Genomic DNA, 24198 nt, shown 5'->3' on the forward strand with positions numbered 1-24198 from the left:
CAGCTAATGACTGATATTGCTGAAAATGACCTACTTGAAAAAGAAGCAGAGACATACCGCTGTTATTAAGTGTGCTGGCTGCCATTTTCTTTAGAGATGAATTCATCGTTAGTTTCCGTACATTTTTCTCAGGCTGGAACACTATGATATATATTTTTGGTGCAAAGAGACACCCAAGAGCAACAGTAGCGCTCAAGCTGACTGACACACACAGCGTTGTAATCTGAACCTAAAGAAATAGAAAGAAAACAGGCATGACCTCAAGTAAACCTTCGGATTCAAACAAGAAGTAATTTATAATTAGACCATCATAGATGACGAGTTGCCACATATAATGGTAGCAAGAAATTGGAGAGGAAATTATCTGTACATCGCCACACCATCTAGCCATACCCATATTTTACAGATCCAAAATGAAATTACAATCCTGAAATTGTGAAGAAAATTACAGCAAGCTATGACTTTTGAAGTCTCTCCATCTTGAACTTAGAATGTAAACCAACACGTTCACAGACGAATATAATTTAATGGATTCAGGTTTTAACTCTGGCAAGCGCGGGACAAATAAATTTCAGGACGATTGACCACTTTGAACATTTTATGTGCATACACGTACAAGTTGTAATTGTTAAACCCTAACTCAGAATATAAAGCATAGATTCTACAGTTATCAAATTTTGTTGCTGTTTTCGTTTCTACCACTTTCGAACCACAAAGAAGCAGGTAAAATGAGCGGCATATAATATTCTTTTAGTTCAGGTGGCAAACTCTTTGTTACTTTAATCAATAATGGAAATGGAAGAAAGTAATCGTGTTGGCAAAGTGTTATGGCTGATTGAGCTCTTAGATAACAGTAACACATTAATGTCCTGCACTAGGGGAATAATCACGATTACACGAGAGGCACATCGCAGCCAATTCAGCCGTTGGATGCCATGACAGAACAGAAGGGGATCAAAAAACTTACGTTTCCACTAGAAGAATATGTAGATAAACATCGACATGTGAGGAATAGAAAATTTAGGCAATTTAGAGAAATATACCGGTGAAGAACGTGTTTTCATTATAAAGACCATTTCAAACAATATTTGCACTTGTATTGCCTTATGTGCGCGTATTTGCACGTTGATATTTTGTATTCAGCTGTGAACGGCATATTCACCGACCTGCGTGCGCATAATGCGCCTGCAGATCGGATCTATGATGTTCGATACATTGGACTTAATGCCAAACTACTCCTTCTTGACGACTGTACACAGCACTATTGCTTGTACATTTCGGCTGACCCATGTGTCAGCTTTATTTTGAATTGATATGTCTGTCATTTTTAGCTGAAAATTGTCAAAAAGGATAAAAAGTCAATAACAGTTCTAGAGTTGCTGCCTCGAGACTTAACAAATCTATCTTTGCATCACCTTCTAGCAAATTCATTCGATAAACGAAGTCAAAGCAAAATCAGGGGTTTCTGCAGGAAAGCGGCCATTTTAACTTCCGGTGACAGAAGCGTGAATTTCACGTGAGAAACAGAGCATCTGCGACAGCAAATTTGTTTCTGCACTATTCGCAGTTGGATGCACTTCGAACACGAGTTATAGAGAAAAAGCAAAAAAAGCTTGAAATACAACTTAAAAAGAACTGATGAAGTAAAGTTAGCTTTAACGGTCTCAGTGGTGTCTAAACTTTCAAACACTGCGTGATTTTTGTTGTTTTGCATGCTGTGGCCATACCTAAATTACTTTGAACGACGTTATCAAATTTGGTGATGAATATGCTTTCATGGAGTCAGCTTCTAAATCTAAAAGTAAGGTTGGTTTGTGCTTTACGGCACATCAACACTATGTTATTTAATGCCGTGGCGATTGGAGTAAAGTCCATAGACCACGGTCACACCATGGTAATTGATCCAGGCAGGTCCGATCGTAGGATTGAAACACGCACCATTTTGGTTCCGAATGCGGCATGTTAACCACTGAGCCACAGCGGCTAGTTCGTTCTGGATGTAGCATGTAAAGTAGTAAAACGGTCTGATTGACACAGTCGTTTTGTAATGTATTTTAAACGCATTTACCGTGACCACCTGCAAAGTTATGTAAAATCTCTCTCTCTCTCTCTCTCTCTCTCTCTCTCAATACACATACAGTGTAGTAAGTTATTTATTGCAAGTCTACTTTTCTAGGCAGCAATAAAATACCTTCTAACCATATGTAACTATTAGCTCTTCAGCTTGAAATCCATTGATTATATTAAACAATTTGCCAGTGTATGATAAGAAAAAATGTATAAAATGAGCCAATGATTTATCTGCTAACCTTGGTACACCGTGTCAGAGACGCGTTTAATCTGTTGAAAGAAAATAAAACAAGCAAATCTGATGTCATGATAAAATGTGATTCGATGGTACACTGAACAGCAGCTCAATTTTGAATGTCAGTTATTACTGTATTTTGGCATATTTCTGTCATGAATCCGCCACTCATGTACTTAAACAAGACGATTAATTAATTTAAATGAACTGCATATGTCTTCTTACGACAACATGATATGTGGACAATTAAAAAACGACTCGAGATATCCTTTTTTGTTTACGTTGACCTAATAACCGAATAACTGTCGTCTCTGTTAACGAGAAAGGATATATCTAAATGAAATTGACATTTGTTAAGTTAACAGTTTTTATTATGTCCCCACAACCCCCACTAATTTTCAAGGAACAAGCAACAAGACAAAAATTACGAAACACACACACACACACACACACACACACACACACTGATAGAGTTGTGTGGTATTCTTTAAGAGTATTTATAGAATTACGTGGATAGGTACATGCCCGAAAAAATATTCTGCGAAAAGAGCAACGTAATCATTGAGTTACATTTTGTCTCCTTTTCATCCATAACATTTCTTTCTTTTGATTTAGATTTAATACGACGCTGCATAAATTATAATATATTGTAAAATCTCACCGTCCTGTCTTCAAATAAAACTTCAACAGTCATTTTTCTATTCTTGTCCTGTCAGAGAATCCGTTGCATTGAGGACACAATTTTGTTTATAGGAGTCTCCAAACATATGACATAAGCCCATAATGCATTACATGATTATATTTTGGAACTCAAGAAAACTTGAAAGAAATTCTACCACAATAAAAAGCATTCGGAATCGCGTTAAGGAGTATTTGGTAGATAATGTTTCATCAAATATCTTAGCTTCTCGTGGGTCGGTGGTTCTTTCCGGGGTTTTCCCTGGTTCTTCCTCCACCATTAATACCGGCCGCCATGTATAGCCTATCTTGTGCCGAAAAATGGCGTTAAACCCCATAACAACAACAACAACAACAAATATCATACTTTTGAAAGATAATGTTCCATTAAATACCATATTATAACACTAACCAATTATGCGACTAAGACAGTCACACGTTAATATCTTAACCGAGTGGTCTAAAGCGCTCTCCGTTACGGATCACTGCCATCTCACCTCTGTCTGCGTAGGTTCGAGTCTCGGATTCGGCCATTGTGGGTATGTGAAAAAGCTTGCCAGTAGCTTCTCGAGGGTCGGTGGTTCTTTCCTGGGATTTCCTGGGTTCTTCCTCCACCATTAATACTGGCCGCCATGTATAGCCTATCTTGTGCTGAAAAATGGCGTTAAACCCTACAACAACTACAACAACAACGTTAATATCTCAAGTCAAAGTTGTGTTTTAGCCGAGTTTTGACCGTGTTTCACTTTAATAATTGGTCGGCCGTGTTTGCAGCTTTAGAACTGAGGTCAGACATCATGGGTTTGAACGAAATGTAACCAGGCCGTAGCATCGGTAATAAAAGCGCGGCAAGAAGATCGAAAACAACCGCTCTCGTAATGACTGGATGATACGGAATCCTTGGAATACGCTTTCAATTTTCAAGTGGGGAAAAGTTTAGTTTCTATACAAGAAGATGCGTAAGTGTGCAATTTTTCATGCTTGTCTTAAATATACTTGCGAAGTTTGACCGCTCTTAACATTGTCACTGAAATACAAAAGTAACTGAAAATCATCGTGCATGCGTGAGAACAGGTGCCAACTATAAAATCCATTCTTCTACTAAATCTTCACATTTTTTAAAAACTTGTAAATATTGACAATTTCTTAAAGTTCAAGAAATAATACTTTCATCATTTGGAGATTCAAATCAGTTAATTAAAACTGTTCGATATACAATTTATTTAGATTTTTTTCATACAAGAGCTTACCCCTGATAAATGGAAATTAGCCCAATGTAAAGCGAATTTGCTTTTCTCTAAATCGGTAATAGAATAAGGCGATGGAGCAATTTGTCTGGCAGTGATAGGTTACAAACCTTCTAAGACAGAAGCATGATGACACATAATTCTCCCTCGATGGTTCTGGCTGGGTTTTAGCGTAACCTCAGCAATAATGTCAATATTCATCTGTCACACTTGAGAACTTTTATTTTCTCGCCGTCGTATAACTCAGTAATGGACACATTTGCCTCTATTTAAGAGTTGCTTTTTGCATTTCCAAATTTAATCAAGTGTTATCGATATATTGCTTTGGATGATGTCAGAGAGCCCTGTGCTGTCGATGTCTTTTTATGTCAAATATACAGCGCAGATAAGTCTTTGGTACAGTACTAGCTTCTGTGTTTTCATGTCAGATACACCATTCATTAAGCCACTGAAAGTAGATTCTGTGTTTTAAATTTAGATATAACATGTAGTTAGTCACTGAAGTAACTTCTGTTTTTACCTTAGGTATACCATGCATTAAGTCATTGGTATAATGTGAATCATTTATCACCACGTCAGTTTTTACTGTTCTTTCGCTCGTGAGAGAGAGAGAAAAAAAGAATTACGATGCTTGTCTATTGAATCGAGTTTTTAAAATAAACTTAATCTCGTATCTTTCAACGATACTGTCAAGACAATAGCCTTAAAAAGGCTTCTATTGGAGCTTCTAAAACTGTTTGCGTATTGGTTAGTATATAATGTAAACACGAATTTAGTGTCCATCTGCATCGGAATCATCTGTAAATGTGACAATAGCGGCTTTACTGATCCACGAACATGCCGAGCATTAATCAGCAGCCCAGTCACATGACACGATGGACTTCGAAAAAGTGTTAGTATTCTGCACTTACAGCCGGGTTATGGTTTTGCAAAGATATGCAAACTGTTCAAATTATCATAATAATCTCGAGCAATTTAGAAAACCAATGCCGATTTTTATTCGAGACCGTTACTCCTAATGTGTAGCGTACAGCATGTATTTTATAATAAAATATAAGTTTCAGTGGGCCAGTTCTTATCATTATATATCTCATCATGAGATATTTAAATACATCAGTGGGAGAAAAATGATAGCGCTACAGTGGCGATATCACTTTTGGAATTACTTTCTGATCCCATTTAGGAAATTTATTTCCCCTTGTGTGTGTTATACAGATCTATATTTCCATATTTTGACTTATTTAATTTTCTTCTTCTTTTGCCCCCACCCCTTAACCTCATCAGAATGAACAGAATAGATCTTTCAATGTGTCCAAATTATAGATGATGATGATGATGATAATATTTACAATCAGATTTCCTCCTCCTCATCATGCACGTTTTTTTTTTATAGTTTAGATCGTGCGCGTTTTGTTTTCCAGGCACGATTTTACTGCATTAAAAAAAAACTCCTGGTAGCTCCGATTTCAGTTGGGGGCTCCAAAATTTTTATTCTGAAATATACCTATGCAATCTTTCCTTCATTCCATTCCTTTCCGTAATATATGTTGCTCGATCGTAATGATTATTATATCCTTTTCCTTTACGGAAGTCATCTTGATCTCACAAAAGCTTGACATTGCTTTATTATGAGTAAAGGTATTATATGATTACTGAAGATTTTAATTTCAGTAAGACCTGTATGTAACTGATAGTTATTAACAGTCAGCATACATTTATACAACATGAATAAGCATATACGTTTATTTGCTGTAGATACTGAGTCTCATATTAGGGACTTTTTTCATTTTGAAAATATTATTTTATATCAAATAACACACCAAAAACTATTACTTCTGCTATAAGAAAGACATCTTCACTACAAAACATAACACAATTTGATCACCAATTGTGGTTTATAATATACATATCCCTTGTAATATAGTTTGATTCTACAAAATCTGCTGCAATGGATATATTGAACAAATTGCAACGAAAATTACAGTAGTAATAAGGGATTGATAGAAAGTAAAATAAAGTAATCGCTCTCGATATAGAAAACATCATTTCTGGGGAATCCAATATTATGTTGCTATTACTGTTTTACCATGCTGGACTTGTGAGAACTTGTTTATGGTTTTGAGTATGTTGACAAGAAGTTACTTTTTCTTTCATTCTTTTTCCAAAATACCCATAACTTTGCTTCGTTGACTCTTTAAATTTAGCTCCTGTATAATTCTCAAATTGGATCGCTTCTGAATACATGGATTAAAACCTGGAATACATATCAGAAAGTTCTGCTCTTATCTCAAAATGAAAGCATCGCCTTTATTTTATGTGTGTACGTGCGTGTTTATAATATACGCACATATCAAAGGGATTGCTTGATCGCGAGATATGTGTATAGCTGGATTTTATCAACATTTCGTACGCTTGGAGAGTACTTACTTGTTGGTACATCTGCATTATATTGAAGAGTACATACTTGTTGGTAGATATAAATTATATTGAAGATTACTTACTTGTTGGTACATCTGTATTATTTTGAAGAGTACTTACTTGTTGGTACATCTGTATTATTTTGGAGAGTACATACTTGTTGGTAGATATGAATTATACTGAAGATTACTTACTTGTTGGTACATCTGCATTATATTGAAGAGTACTTACTTGCTGGTAGATATACATTACATTGAAGAGTACTTACTTCTTGGTACATCTGTATTATATTGACGAGTACTTACTTGTTGGTACATCTACATTATATTGAAGAGTACTTACTTGTTGGTACATCTACATTATATTAAAGATTACTTACTTGTTGGTACATCTGCATTATAATGAGGAGTACTTACTTGTTGGTAGATATGAATTATATTGAAGATTACTTACTTGTTGGTACATTTTCATTATATTCAAGGTTACTTACTTGTTGGTACATTTTCATTATATTGAAGAGTACTTACTTGTTGGTACATTTTCATTATATTGAAGAGTACTTACTTGCTGGTACATTTTCATTATATTCAAGGTTACTTACTTGTTGGTACATTTTCATTATATTGAAGAGTACTTACTTGTTGGTACATTTTCATTATATTGAAGAGTACTTACTTGCTGGTACATTTTCATTATATTGAAGAGTACTTACTTGTTGGTACATTTTCATTATATTGAAGATTACTTACTTGTTGGTACATTTTCATTATATTGAAGAGTACTTACTTGGTGGTACATTTTCATTATATTGAAGAGTACACACTTGTTGGTAGATATGAATTATATTGAAGATTACTTACTTGTTGGTACATCTGCATTATATTGAAGAGTACTTACTTGTTGGTACATCTACATTATATTGAAGAGTACTTACTTGTTGGTACATTTTCATTATATTGAAGAGTACATACTTGTTGGTACATCTACATTATATTGAAGAGTACTTACTTGTTGGTACATCTGCATTATATTGAAGAGTACTTACTTGTTGGTACATCTGCATTATATTGGAGATTACTGACTTGTTGGTACATCTGCATTATATTTCTACATTATATTGAAGATTACTTACTTGTTGGTACATCTGAATTATATTGAAGTGTACTTACTTGTTGGTACATCTGCATTATATTGAGGCGTACTTACATGTTGGTACATCTGTATTATATTGAAGAGTACTTACTTGTTGGTACATCTACATTATATTGAAGAGTACATACTTGTTGGTACATCTGCATTATACTGAAGACTACTTACATGTTGGTAGATATGCATTATATTGAAGAGTACATACTTGTATGTAGATATTCATTATATTGAAGAGTACTTACTTGTTGGTACATCTGCATTATATTGAAGAGTACATACTTGTTGGTACATCTGCATTATACTGAGGAGTACTTACATGTTGGTACATCTGCATTATAATGAGGAGTACTTACTTGTTGGTACATCTACATTATATTGAGGAATACTTACTTGTTGGTAGATAAGCATTATACTGAGGAGTACTTACATGTTGGTACATCTGTATTATATTGAAGAGTATTTACTTGTTGGTACATTTTCATTATATTGAAGAGTACATACTTGTTGGTACAACTGCATTATATTGAAGAGTACTTACATGTTGCTAGATATGCATTATATTGAAGAGTACATACTTGTATGTAGATATGGATTATATTGAAGAGTACATACTTGTTGGTAGGTATGCATTATATTGAAGAGTACTTACTTGTTGGTACATCTGCATTATATTGAAGAGTACATACTTGTTGGTAGATATGCATTATATTGAAGAGTACATTCTTGTATGTAGATATGGATTATATTGAAGAGTACATACTTGTTGGTAGGTATGCATTATACTGAAGAGTACTTGCTTGTTGGTACATTTATATTATATTGAAGAGTACATACTTGTTGGTAAATATGCATTATATCGAAGAGTACTTACTTGTTGGTACATCTACATTATATTGAAGAGTACTTACTTGTTGGTACATTTTCATTATATTGAAGAGTACATACTTGTTGGTACATCTACATTATATTGAAGAGTACTTACTTGTTGGTACATCTGCATTATATTGAAGAGTACTTACTTGTTGGTACATCTGCATTATATTGGAGATTACTGACTTGTTGGTACATCTGCATTATATTTCTACATTATGTTGAAGATTACTTACTTGTTGGTACATCTGAATTATATTGAAGTGTACTTACTTGTTGGTACATCTGCATTATATTGAAGATTATTTACTTGTTGGTACATCTACATTATATTGAGGAGTACTTACTTGTTGGTACATCTGCATTATATTGAAGGGTACATACTTGCTGGTACATCTACATTATATTGAGGAGTACTTACTTGTTGGTACATCTGCATTATATTGAGGCGTACTTACATGTTGGTACATCTGTATTATATTGAAGAGTAATTACTTGTTGGTACATCTACATTATATTGAAGAGTACATACTTGTTGGTACATCTGCATTATACTGAAGAGTACTTACATGTTGGTAGATATGCATTACATTGAAGAGTACATACTTGTATGAAGATATTCATTATATTGAAGAGTACTTACTTGTTGGTACATCTGCATTATACTGAGGAGTACTTACATGTTGGTACATCTGCATTATAATGAGGAGCACTTACATGTTGGTACGTCTGCATTATAATGAGGAGTACTTACTTGTTGGTACATCTACATTATATTGAGGAATACTTACTTGTTGGTAGATAAGCATTATACTGAGGAGTACTTACATGTTGGTACATCTGTATTATATTGAAGAGTACTTACTTGTTGGTACATTTTCATTATATTGAAGAGTACATACTTGTTGGTACAACTGCATTATATTGAAGAGTACTTACATGTTGCTAGATATGCATTATATTGAAGAGTACATACTTGTATGTAGATATGGATTATATTGAAGAGTACATACTTGTTGGTAGGTATGCATTATATTGAAGAGTACTTACTTGTTGGTACATCTGCATTATATTGAAGAGTACATACTTGTTGGTAGATATGCATTATATTGAAGAGTACATTCTTGTATGTAGATATGGATTATATTGAAGAGTACATACTTGTTGGTAGGTATGCATTATATTGAAGAGTACTTGCTTGTTGGTACATCTGTATTATTTTGACGAGTTCATACTTGTTGGTACATCTACATTATATTGAAGAGCACTTACTTGTTGGTACATTTATATTATATTGAAGAGTACATACTTGTTGGTAAATATGCATTATATCGAAGAGTACATACTTGTTGGTACATCTGCATTATATGTCGGCTAAATCTCTCGACAAGCAGTTGTTTCCAAGCTGTCCTGAACGCTTGTATCGTTGAAACTAATTGATGGAACATTAAGAAAAGAGGTAGAATATTCACTATATGACTTTCTTTAATTTTCAATAATACATTGGTTGGCTAGGTTATATAAGTAATCGCATATTGAAAGATTTGTTGATTTAAAACGGGAATTTTGCCATAGATTCGCTTAACATGTGGATTTTGAGAGTAGGCTTTCTGGAAAACGTTCAGTTGCAAGGCAGGCTACACTACAAGACCACACGCATTTACACTTCATTATAACATATCTAAACGAAAATCCGCTATGTTTCCATGATTGCTATGGAGCTCCAAGTCCTCATTTGCATGGAATAAAGTGAAGCAGTCTAACTGAAGTTATTTTTAGAAAAATGGTTAGTGTTGTCTTTTATGTATGATAATAGTAGATTTATTGCGCGAGTTTTTCATTTAGGTATTTAACATCGCAATCTCTCCCAAACCAATTAAAACAACAAAAGCTACTAATCTTACTTATTTCATTTGAGAACAATCTTATTTATGTCCAATTTAATTCTGATTTATATATTGAAGTAGTTAGTTTCCTTTCTTGCATGATTTATATCTAAACTTACAATATGGCTGTAAGAGTGTTACGTTTTTCTTGATGGTCTCATTTACTTGGATAACCAGAATAAACATCAAGTTTATTCCTCCATGAAAGTAAGCCACCTACAGTCCAAGATACCCAGAACTATTAAATCCAGCTTAAATATGTAGGTTTCTGTTTAAATTTAGTTTCGAGTTTTCCATACCCGAAAACCCCGTAATAATTATTCTCTGCAGAAAGGAGAACAAAGGCTGCTGTTAATGACATTCATTTGTGATACTTTTATAATGCAGAAATGTTAATTAATGTTGCACAATATTGCGCGGCAGGGGATCCGTTTTAGTTTGTATCACACATACATATGACATATATGATTGGCAAACCTTCGTGAATTAAGAGTTGTTTGGATATTTCTTTTAGATAACTTTGAATATACTTGCATCTTTCTATATCTAGTATGCTTTTAATTTTTCAACTAAAAATTTGAACCTCAACCAAAATGAAATTAAATTCTTTCAACTTAATATCAGAAGCATGGGAAACACAATGTCGTTCCTGAAAAAAATTGTGGACGAAATTGATGTTTTATTCCTGACTGAAAGTACGCTAGATGACACAGTTCCAAGTCATTGTCTGCAATTAGACAGCTTTCATCCTCCAGTTCATAAAGATAAAACAAATGTGAAAGAATGAGAAATTATGTTGGTGTCAGATTTGTTGCAATAAATTACATGCCTCGTTTTTAGAACAACAGATGATAGGAAGTCTTTGGGTAGAAATAATTTACATCAGAATGAATTAGATCCCCTATACTGTACACAAGAATGAATTAGGTACACTCTGATGTATAGAACTATAGATACATTATAATGTATACAATAATGAATTATATACACTATAATGTATAGATACACTATAATGTATGCAAGAATGAATTAGATACACTATCATAAATAGATAAACTATAATGTATCTAAGAATGAATTAGATACACTATCATAAATAGATACACTATAATGTATACAAGAATGAACTAGATGCACTATACTGTATAGATACACTATAATGTATACAAGAATGAATTAGATACACTATGATGTATTGATACACTATAATGTATACAAGAATGAATTATATACACTATAATATATACAAGAATTAATTAGATACACTATAATGTATAGAAACATATAATGTATACAAGAATGAATTATATACACTATAATATAGATACACTATATTATATACAATAATGAATTAGATGCACTATAATGTATACAAGAATGAATTAGATACACTATGATGTATAGATACACTATAATGTATACAAGAATGAATTATATACACTATACTATATACAAGAATGAATTATATACACTATAATGTATATATACACTATAATATATACAAGAATGAATTAGATACGCTATAATGTATACAATAATGAATTAGATACACTATAATGTATAGACACACTATAATGTATAGATACACTATAATGTATACAAGAATGAATTCGATACACTATAATGTCAAGATACACTATTATGTATAGATGCACTATACTGTATAGATACACTATAATGTATACAAGAATGAATTAGATACACCATGATGTATAAATACGTATAATGTTACAAGAATGAATAGGATACACTATGCTGTCAAGATACACTATAATGTATACAAGAATGAATTAGATACACTATAATGTATAGACACATTATAATGTAATAGATACACTATAACGTATATATACACTATAATGTATACAAGAATGAATTAGATACACTATCATGTCAAGATACACTATCATATATAGATACCATATACTGTATTGATACACTATAATATATAGATACACTATAATGTATACAAGAATGAATTAGATACACCATAATGTATATATACACTATAATGTATACAAGAATGAATTAGATACACTATAATGTATAGATACACTATAATGTATACAAGAATGAATTAGATACACTATAATGTATAGATACACTATAATGTATACAAGAATGAATTAGATACACTATAATGTATACAAGAGTAAATTAGATACACTATAATGTATAGATACACTATAATGTATAGATACACTATAATGTATAGATACACTATAATGTATACAAGAATGAATTAGATACACTATAATGTATACAAGAGTAAATTAGATACACTATAATGTATAGATACACTATAATGTATACAATAATGAATTATATATACTATAATATATACAAGAATGAATTAGATACACTATAATGTATATATACACTATAATATATACAAGAATGAATTAGATACACTATCTGCTTTAAATACAGATCCTCAAATAATCAATTAGGTAATAACCTTTGTTTGACAGTGCGGTCATTGCAGCTTTTAGTTCTGCATCAAAGGTCATATTATTAGGAGACTTTAATGGTAATTTTTGTTTCTAAATCAGTATGCGCTAATCTTCCAGACCACAAGTATTTGGTAATTACAAAATTTCTCCAATATTGTCACCAAAGCAAATATAGCGACAGTCAACTCGGTTTTGTTTGACCCGCTACTTGTTTCATGTAATTTCAAAAAAATACAAGCAGGTACACATACAGTCCAGTGTAGTCTTAAAATTATATTTTGTTTCATAAAATTCGCAGTTAAAATTAATCAATATTTCTAACGGAATGTTTGGAATGATAAGAATGCTAACTTTTAATATATATAATGATCAATAGCTTTAATTGGGAGCAAGTATTAGCTCTCTGTTGGGCTTTTATTGATCGACCTTGTAGTTTAAACGCTACGGTATTAACTTTCGTCAACGATTATCAATGGCTTACCTTGTCATGGTAAATAAATAACCTTTATTTAGTAAATGGACAATATTCCATTAAATAGAAGGACAACCAGTCAAAAACTAGTAACTTTCTATATGATTAGCAACATTGCTGTCCCACTACCTTAACAAAACTAGATTTCCCATAATGCAAGCGACATAAGTCGATATTAATTGGGTCTGGCGTTTTTTCAGTTTCACACACGTATGCCCACATTTAAAAAATCATTTATATAATACAGTCTCGATTTGTGAAATACGTTTTCTAGGATATAAGGGACATTACGTCGCTAGGGGAATTCAGACAATCTCAGCTTCCATCACTTATGAAAACAAAGTCATATGGACAGCGTTCTTTTGTATACCAGGGCCCAGCGACGTGGAATGAATTGATCACATTCAAGAGGGCTCTCAAAACTCACTTATTTCGACTGCAAGAACAAACTTAAAGACCTAATAATGTTTCCTACCTTAAATATTCTCAGCATGTTTTTTAAAAATGTTTTTTAATTTCATGGTGTTTGTTTTTGTAATCATATCATTATATTGTTTTTTTTTATCTTTTAGGTGTTGTCTAATGTTGTAAAGCGCTTAGAGCTTCTAAAGATTAGGCGCTATACAAAGTCCTCATTATTATTATTTTTATTATTATTATTATTATTATATATATATATATATATATAACTTTTTTTCTTTCTTTTTCTCCTGATGAAGTTCAAAGAACTTATCAAAGTTGGCTTTATTTCTGCCTATTTCAAATAAAATGAAGGAAATAATGCACATCGGTGTAAAGTCCGTCGTTAATGAAGTGTTCAGTCAAAACAGGCAAACAAGAAGAAACGTTTAAAATAAATGTAGCGGAAAACACAAAAACTCACCTGAAAGGAATTAAGTGTTCCAAAGTAGATGGGTACGAATGCCAGCCATATGATGCAAGTAGTGTACATAGTAAATCCTATGAACTTGGATTCGTTGAAGTTCTCTGGAATTTTACGAGTCTTGATTGCATAAAATGTGCAAATTATAATGAGAATAATATTGTAAATAAGTGACGCCAGAAACGATAGATCCTCTGTTCGACATTTAAGAATGACTTCATCCCTTCTCCCATTTGGAAAGTAAAGCCTAGTTCCAGGAGGCTCAAGCACTAGCCATATGATTGTTACAATAACCTGCAGTGATATTAATATCGAAGCTATGGCAATCTGCGATTTGGGACTGATAAAAGAAGGTCTTTGGGCTGTTCTGCGAGCACTTACAAAGATCCTTGAAATACGATTAGTTTTGGTAAGTAATGAGGAATAGATTACTGCAAACCCAAATCCTACCCCGAATCTCTGAATTATGCACACGATTGTTGATGGTTTCGTAACCAGTATAAAAGTCATTAAATAACACAATAAACACCCACAAAGTAACATGTAACTAAGTTCCTTGCCTGACGCCCTTACTATCGGCGTATCGTTGTTCCGAAGAAAGGTTATTATCACAATAAGTGTAGCTGCAATTCCTAAGCCCGCAAGACACACAGGCACTATCACATAAACAGTATTCCACTGCATGTAGTTCTCTGGTAGGTCGTAACACCCTTTTCTATCCAGTGTTGGCCATCTTCCAGGGCCGCAATCTTCGCACTTGAATTCATTTTTTAGATATTCGTAGCTTTGGCACTGCATGCATATCCAGCAACAGAGGTCACCGTTTTCTCCCACATGCTTGAATTCAAATGGCTTGCACGGCTTAGAACAGCGGGATTCTGGAATATCCTTAGTCTCACCCGGCCAGACAATCTTGTCAAGGTCAATGTCAAGAAACGAAGACCAAGTTCCCACTTTATCGTAGCCGTATTCTCTAGTCTCCCTGTTTAACTTGTAGTTCATGATATTATAGCGTCCAAGGGCGTCTCCGCTCTCGTCAAATGTTACAATGGCACCATATCCATCTGAAAAAGAGAACTAAACATGCTTAATCTGGTGATTCATTTTGTTTTAATAAAAAATACCCAAGACATGAAAGAAGTGGAATGTCTAAATGCCGCTTTTCCCACGACGACTTTAGATACTATATATGAAGAGTGTCAGTGGGAACAGTGAACACAAGGTGCATATTAACATCTTCAAAATAGAGAATGAAATAACGATGGAATTAATAAATTTATTTTCTACGCCATATTTTGTTGGTTTTTGCTTTACAAGTAGTGAATAGGGACACTCTAGGGACTAGTGAACTTCCATGTTAAAAAGGGTATATCCACTCTGGGGACTATGTAAAATTTAACATAGGAGAAAAAAATATCCACTCTGGGGACTATGTAATTTAACATGGGAGAAAAAAATATCCATTCAAGGGACAAGGGGAATTGAACATCGGAATAGAGTTTGGCATGTCAAGGGAAAAGGGGAATGGAACATGGGAATACTGTGTGGGCCTATCTAGGGACAAGGGGAAATGGAACAGGGTCGGGACCCTATTTTAATACGGTCCCGACCTGATGGGTCTATGGAAAGGGAACAGGCAAAAAATTGAAACAGGGAGGGGGGTCTCTATTTTTTTTTAATAAAAAAAATAAAAAAATGGGCTAGGCAATTGAAAGTCAAGATCTTTTCGAGACCTATGAGTGGCCCTGAAAAGGGCCTTTGGTTTTATGTTAATATATCCTTAATATTATATCGTGGATAAACATCCATGTATCTATTTATAGCTATAATCAGCTTAAATTCCTATGAAATCTCACTATCTATTTATACTACAACTTGTGGGTTATTCCTTTGGAAAATCCCACTATCTTTTTATAGCTTCAGCTTGAGTGAAGTTCCTGTTTATGAACTCTAATACATATGTATAGCTACAACCTGTGGAAATCCCCAAGTCCATATTTATAGTCTCAAAATTTCCAGCGTCAGTGACGTCACTGTACTGAACACTAGGGGATAAATGTCAACAGTGTTACAAGTGGCTGACCTGAATACGCGCTACTGTAGGAAGGTAGGTAGAGTGTATTTGATAGGGATAAAGTGAGTTTTATAGGAACAAACAGACACCAATACACACACACACACACACACACACACACACACACACACACACACACACACACACACACACACACACACAACGTACGTGCGCAGACACACACACACACACACACACACACACACACACACAGAGGGAAGAGGAAAAAAACAAATCCAAATATACTATCCATACAAACGTACCCAAACGCATACAATCTCCAAATACACTATCCACACAACGTCGCTAACGCATACAAACCCAAAATATACTATCCACACAGAAGGGATGGAAAACAAAACCAAACATACCATCCGTACAAACGTACCGGAACGCATACAATCCCCAAATATGCTATCCACACAACGTCGCTAACGGGTACAAACCTCAAATATACTATCCACACAACGTCACTAACGCGTACAAACCCCAAATATACTATCCACACAACGTCGCTAACGCATAAAAACCCCAAATATGCTATCCACACAACGTCGCTAACGCGGACAAACCCCAAATATACTATCCACACTCGGGAGGAAGAAGAAAAAAACAACCAAATATACGATCTACACAACGTACGCGAATACACACACACACACACACACACACACACACACACACACACACACACACACACACAGAGGGAAGAGGAAAAAAACAAAACCAAATATACTATCCATACAAACATACCCGAACGCATACAATCCCCAAATATACTATCCACACAACGTCGCCAACGGGTAAAACCCCAAATATACTATCCACACAACGTCGCCAAAGTGTACAAACCCCAAGTATACTATCCACACAACGTCACTAACGCGTACAAACCCCAAATATACTATTCACACAACGTCGCTAAATCATAAAAACCCAAAATATGCTATCCACACAACGTCGCTAACGCGGACAAACCCCAAATATACTATCCACACTCGGGAGGAAGAAGAAAAAAACAACCAAATATACGATCTACACAACGTACGCGAATACACACACACACACACACACACACACACACACACACACACACACACACACACACACAAGGAAGAGGAAAAAACAAAACCAAGTATACTATCCATACAAACGTACCCGAGCGCATACAATCCTCAAACATGCTATCCATACAACGTCGCTAACGGGTAAAACCCCAAATATACTATCTACACAACGTCACTAACGTGTACAAACCCCAAATATACTATCCACACAACGTCGCTAACGCATAAAAACCCCAAATATGCTATCCACACAACGTCGCTAACGCATAAAATCCCCAAACATGCTATCCACATAACGTCGTTAACGCGGACAAACTCCAAATATACTATCCATACTCGGGAGGAAGAAGAAAAAAAACAACCAAATATACGATCTACACAACGTACGCGAATACATACACACACACACAGACGCACTCACACACACACACACACACACACACACACACACACACACACACACACAGGGAAGAGGAAGAAAACAAACCCCAAATATACTATCCACACAGAAGGGAGATAATACAAACCCCAAATATACTATCTACACATGGAAGAGGAAGAATACAAATCCCATACCTACTATCCACACGGAGGTGAGATGTAAAAGAATAAACCCCATATCTACAATCTACGCAGAGGGAAGAAGAAATGAATAACCCAATATACACTATCCTCAAAGAGGGAAGAGGAAAAAGCCATAATATACTAACCACACAGAAAGAAGAAGAAAACCATTATACACTATCCACACGGAGTGAAGAAATAACCCTTTATATATACTATCAACACAGAATGAACAAAATAACCCATTATATTCCATCAACACAGAGTGAAGAAGAAAAAGATTTTTGAGAGCACCTAAGCCCTCACCTGCAATGACCAACTCTGCCAAACACATACACCCCACCCCCAACACTACAAAACCCATTTAACCCGTTATGTTATGGCATCAGTGTGTGATTTAGGAAACATCAAGACACAAAATGATGGATGAATAGACTGACTATGGTTTACCGACTTGCATGCCTAAAGAGCGTGCGTGAAGGAAAACATCCTTTCATTTCAATTCTAACTAAAACATGTTCCAGAGGGATAGAGATAGGTGAAAGAGCACAATTTCATAAAAGTGTGAGTAAAAACAAAACACGCCATCCTTATTATAGAATGTCAAGACTAAGAGACACTTACGTTTTCTTTCTGGTCTAGTCTCATTTAGAAAGTAGTATGAAATTTCACATCAGGGCCAACGGATCGGCTCACATTGTCAATTATTCCATTTCCATGTCTTTACTGGCACAAGTTCTTCATCATCTTCAATTTCTTCTTCTTCTGAATCCCTCTTCTCTGTTTCTTTTTGTTTCTGTTTCTTCTCTTTTCTGTTAGGACACTCTGAATCCCAGTGTCCTTTCTCCCGACAGTGATATTAGGTATCTTGACTTTTGTTTCTCTTTCTTAGACAGAGCAGGTATTCTGGAGACAAATACCCATTTACCTTTGCAGATATAGCAAACTTCATCAGCACTTACACACTTTCGTATGACTCTCATCAAATCAACGACCAAAAGAGTAAGTTTTGTTGCCACTTTCACCTGTGAATTATGCTTTCGTATGACTTTTAGCAAATATTTGACCAGCAGGTCGATCTGTGCTGACTCTTCCATCTTCTTGATCGTTTGAGAGTGGAATGAATACTCTGACGCTAAGACACTTTCCCTATGTACAGGGACCTGCTGCGTATGAAACCTAGTCAAATGTAATTTTGCAAAAGATGAAACGATTTCATTGAGAAAGTAAAAGGCAATGACGTGCCGTGTCGCCTCATACAAGAGCTGAAGTGTTAGCTCAAATCCGTGTCAGCGATTTCGAAGACGACATAACTGAGCTTTAATCAATGTTCTCCATTTATGCCACAAAACCACGAGTCCTGCTTCACGCCAAAAGAAATTTCGTTCGGTCCGTAAAATACAGTATCACATCTGAGAAACGCAAAAACGAACTTCCAGAAAACTGAGAACGACGACTTACACCTACATCGTAAATTTATGAGTTTAAGTAGTGCGTAAAACTTAATCAAATTAAATTTTTATAGTCAAGACGAAACGATCTATTTTCGAAGAAGAAAGCAGACACCAAGCGACAATGGCGATTCGTGTCACACAACACTTTTCAAAATGTATTATTATAGGTTTGTTCTAGCGATCTGCACGGTTAAATTAAATGTTGATGTATTTTGTAATAAGACGGACACAATTTCCATGGGATCGCCCATGGTACGATTGTTCGTGCATTAGTTTAATTTTTTAAAATATTTTTTTTTATATATAAATCGCCTATAGGATAGACTCAGTAAAGCATGGCCATTCTCGTCACTGTGTGAATAGCTACTCAAGTCAATTCGAAGTGAACGCGGTAAGAAAATAAGTATAGCCAATGAAATGGCTTACAACGGGTGATGCATTATTTTGTTCTAAGACTGTGTGGCATAATAATCCCTACGCTCTTGCGTTGCTACCATTACAGTGCAGACAGACTGGAATGTAAACTTACAAGCCCTTTTTGTGTATTGTACCATTTCTTCTCACCACATCAAAATACTGAGCGTCACAGTATTGGTTCGCGTTTTCAAGCTGACCATTTTTTTATATCTCATTTAAACATTTTAACATAAACACACACACTCACACTCACATCGGCTGAGTCAGAACAGACGTGTTACAGTATTGAGGAGCATGCTGTCTTCTTTTTCTTTTTTTCTTCAAACTAATAAATTTGGGGTTTGTATGAAGTAAAGAACCGAAAGTACAGTGAACCTCAAGGATGATGACCCAGTCTGTCTGTCTATTGATGCGTGTATTTACTTAAGAAGAAATATGACCTCTAAAACACAAAGTGATACGACAGGCATGATTAGAATGAACACAACGATGTTTTCCTTCACGCCCGTGTAATTTAGAGTTTCAATCGTCTTTGAAGACAAACTTGGTCTCCTTTTGTAGGGTTTGAAATAAAAACAATCTGAAAAATCTTAAGCACTTTGCTATAGATAATTTCATCAACAGACTAAACAACATAAATACCGTTACAACAATAGAAAGCCTTAAATCTTCTATCAAAAAGAAATGCATCCAAAAAATTAAAGATTAACGATAACTAACCAATGAAACCTAATTTAACAAAGGCAATGACATGTGAAGAAATGCCTCTCACTTTGGAAAGGTAGGCGAATGTAATCTGTCATGCACCATCAACTTAAAAAAAAATATAAACAGAGAGAAACCTGAAATCAAAATTCAGTTTTGTTTTTTTTTTAAAATTGTTTCGTTTCTTTTTTCTTTTTTGGAACAAATCTAAGCACTAATATAGAGTGGAAAAGGGAAAATGCACATAAAAGCTTTGATATTTCTGAAAAAATGAGGGGATATTCCTAACGTTCATAACCACCTATATATGCTTGGACTTATCTGTGACTTATACACAAAACAAGATGTACATATTTCAGGTCAAGCTGCAAGTGTGTGCGTATTTTTGAAAATGGTAAAAATTGGATATACAATTTTCTCATGACACTTATAAAGTGAAGAGTCTGTGCAAGTGTCAAAAGCCAAAGTCATATAAGTTTTGTATTTTGTACGGCGTGTAAAGATTTCCACTTTAGAAAATGTGAAGTATCACAAGTTATTATCACAAACAGAAGTGGAACATAGGGGCTTGCAAGAAAGAAAATAACCCAGACAGTTGGTGTCATCAAGAGTGCTAGAGACGGTACCCGAACTTGCTTGCTTGCTTACTTGAATTAAAGTGATTTTCGCTCTAATGGAGCATGTATCCCTGGTTTAATCACGCACCGCGTGATTTTTAATTACTCCTGGGGAAGGAAAGAGAGCCTCATCCCCCAGGCTTTTATGTATTCACAGACTACTTTTAAATTTAGCCACACAGGTGTAGGACTAACTAGTCCTTAACAACCTGACTGAAAGGTTTTAAACATGAGTGGGAATAGTCTCACCACACACTCATTTTTCTGTCCGAGCGTGGTAAAGGAGGAAACAGGTGCTCAGCAAGACAGCCATGGGTGTTAAGTACTCAACAAAACGCTAGCCCGTACTTATTTCAAATCAAGTCCCGTTTTTGCTAATGTACAATAAAAAGTACCAATAATGTGTTAACCACCTGTGCAATTAGTTCAAATCTAACGAGTCTGTTAAATTTCCTACTTCCTAACATATCTATCTAATATTAGTACTTAGTGTACACAAAAATAGCCATACTGATTTTATTTAAATTATTATGTCTAAGCGACATGTACCAGTTTGGTCACTGTTAGGTTTAAAAAGTTAAGTTTGTTGCGGTGTTCCAATTGGTCAAGTTTGTTTCGAGAATAGTTTAGTCAAGGAGGGATACCAAGCCAAATATGGTTCCCTATTTAATAAAAAGCAATCTTTTGGAGCCCTAAAAAAGGCTGTTTTTTCTGTTAGAAGGTAACACGTCTCTCTTTTGCTTTCAAGTTCTTTCCCGCACTCCTAGTCTCATGATTCTTGATATCAGGAAATGCGTAGCCATGATGGGCGGCAATGTAAGCAGCGGCTTCTACCAGTTGACTGAGGGGGTATCCAGTGTAGGTTTGTCTGTAGAATTGGGGGAGAACTCTGACCCCTAATCCCCACTGAGAAGGTTTTGGTTTAAACGTGTCTAGAGATTTGTAGGCAACGTATTGTATGGCTCTAATAAACTGCCCTGCTTTGTTGACGTCATACAATGCTTGATCTAGCCCCATTTCGGTGTACTTCTCAACGACGGTCAGCGTCCCCCTCCTCCTCCTTCTGATACTAATTCTTCAGTTGAGGTAGATAGTTTCAAATCCGCTGCTATGGTCTCTGTCGCTGTTATTGTTCTTGTGGTTGTTCTTTCAGCTGAGATTGCCTGTAGTATCGGAGTGAGAAAAGAACGTAGTGCCTCCGATAATTACATTTGAGTTTGCCATACCGTTTGTCTAACATAATTGGCTCTTTGTTCTGCCACCACTCTTTCCGGGGCTGGTTGTTTGTTAGGTATAGTCGGCTGTTGACTAGATGCTATTTGTGTTCTCGAGGTGGGTGGAGTGCTAACTAGCTAGGTCTGCATTTCTTGCTCCCGTTGCTGTTGCGTATATTTCTTCCCTCCACACCGAGTTCCTGGCCTAATTCTTTTAATTTCGTTGTACCCGAACTTACATTATCCATATTATCACGAACAAAAAAAAAAAAACGCACAGACTTAAAAAAACACTCACTCACTCACTTTTTACAGAACATTACTATTTTAAAATTTTTGATAAGCGATGGAAACGAAGGACTTAGAGTCACACTTTCTAACCAAGATAAAGAAATCATGTGCTTATAGACTCACTTCTGTAATTTTTCTTCTAACTGACTAACATATCATAGGCAATGGAATGTTATTTCTTTTCGAGAGTATAGGGTAGCCCTGGAATTTTTTTTTTTTTTTTTTTTTTTTGGGGGGGACTTGAAGCTATGGCGATCTTTTCGGTTATAAGATGGCGGCCTCCTCTGACGACAGCCTTTCTCACAGGATAAGGTCTGCTTGTTCGGAAAGAGAAGAAGAACTCTTTGGTGTCGATACAACTGTTGACAAAGCCTCTGTCAGGTTCATGCTGCTGCTGCTGTTGCTGCTCTCTCTGCTGTTTATGAAGTCTGTACTTCTCCGTCCATTCTTCTTTCTCCCTCTTGAATTCCTCCTTGAAGAGCTCTTCTTTCAGGTCTTCAGTGACTTTCAACATTATGATATTGTCTATCTCTTCAGGTCTCGGTATCAGATTTGTCATGACCCTATGCAAATTCACATAGGCTTCGTTCAACTTGGCTAATCTTGAGCACATCTTCGAAGGAAGATGAGTCGACAATGGATGGGCAGACTGGAGACTAACCCGCTTTTATGGTCAAAGCGCGGATGTGAAGGAAAACATTACTACACGGTTTTCGAGTCGAACTGTTCAAATAGTGTTATGGGAGGGATAGAGAGAAGTCAATGAGCATGAATCAGGATACTATAGTTAAACAAACCACAAAGGCATTTTTTTCTTCAAAACACAACATTTTTATTCAAAATTACTTAACACTAACAAACAACTCTAACATTTTTAACAATAATCCAACAATATAACATCAATAATTTTTTCAAATACCAAACATTTTTTCAACTAAGACATTATTTTGGACAGGGCTGACAACGTTGTGAATGAAATTGTGATTTCCACTGTTGTAAGTCATTAGGCCATTGATGGACACTACGTTTCCTAGCTAGAGACAAAAGATTAGCATACTGGTCACAAAACCATCGATGTACTTTCACATTGTTTCTAGAAGAATGACGAGGATCAAAATAAGTCACTAAATGTTCTAAAGAATAGCCCAGACTACGATGATGCAGAAAATACACACAATATTGTCCACACACCAAGGAATATGTGCCTTGTTATTTCACATTATTGAATCGTGTGGTCTGAGCATTTCTTCTCATAAAGTCAATGATATCGTCTTCCAAAGGGGGCAATCCATACGAATCGAAATATTCCACACATCCTTCTTGAGGAAAGTAGACGGCTACCCAGTGGGTTCCTGGAAGATGACTGTCGTCCGTGTTGATCACATAAGCTTGATGGTTTTGAGGTGTGCGATGAGGGAGTTCATCTTTAGCACA

The 24198-nt window shown here is 35.2% G+C and overlaps 1 protein-coding gene across 1 annotated transcript in view; it reads right to left on the minus strand.

Annotated features, from left to right (window-relative positions):
* LOC149787911 (metabotropic glutamate receptor 3-like) overlaps positions 1-24198 on the minus strand; it is a 100300-nt gene that overhangs the window by 4276 nt on the left and 71826 nt on the right. Inside the window, exons 3-4 of the mRNA XM_089974159.1 lie at positions 14362-15425; positions 58-229 (exon numbers count right to left, since the gene is read on the minus strand). Coding sequence (XP_089830285.1) covers positions 58-229; positions 14362-15425 — 1236 coding nt within the window. The remainder of the gene's footprint in view (positions 1-57; positions 230-14361; positions 15426-24198) is intronic.

The sequence above is a fragment of the Sinohyriopsis cumingii genome, chromosome 11 (genome assembly GCF_028554795.1).
Source record: "Sinohyriopsis cumingii isolate HCF-2022 chromosome 11, ASM2855479v2, whole genome shotgun sequence".
Classification (NCBI taxonomy): domain Eukaryota; kingdom Metazoa; phylum Mollusca; class Bivalvia; order Unionida; family Unionidae; genus Sinohyriopsis; species Sinohyriopsis cumingii.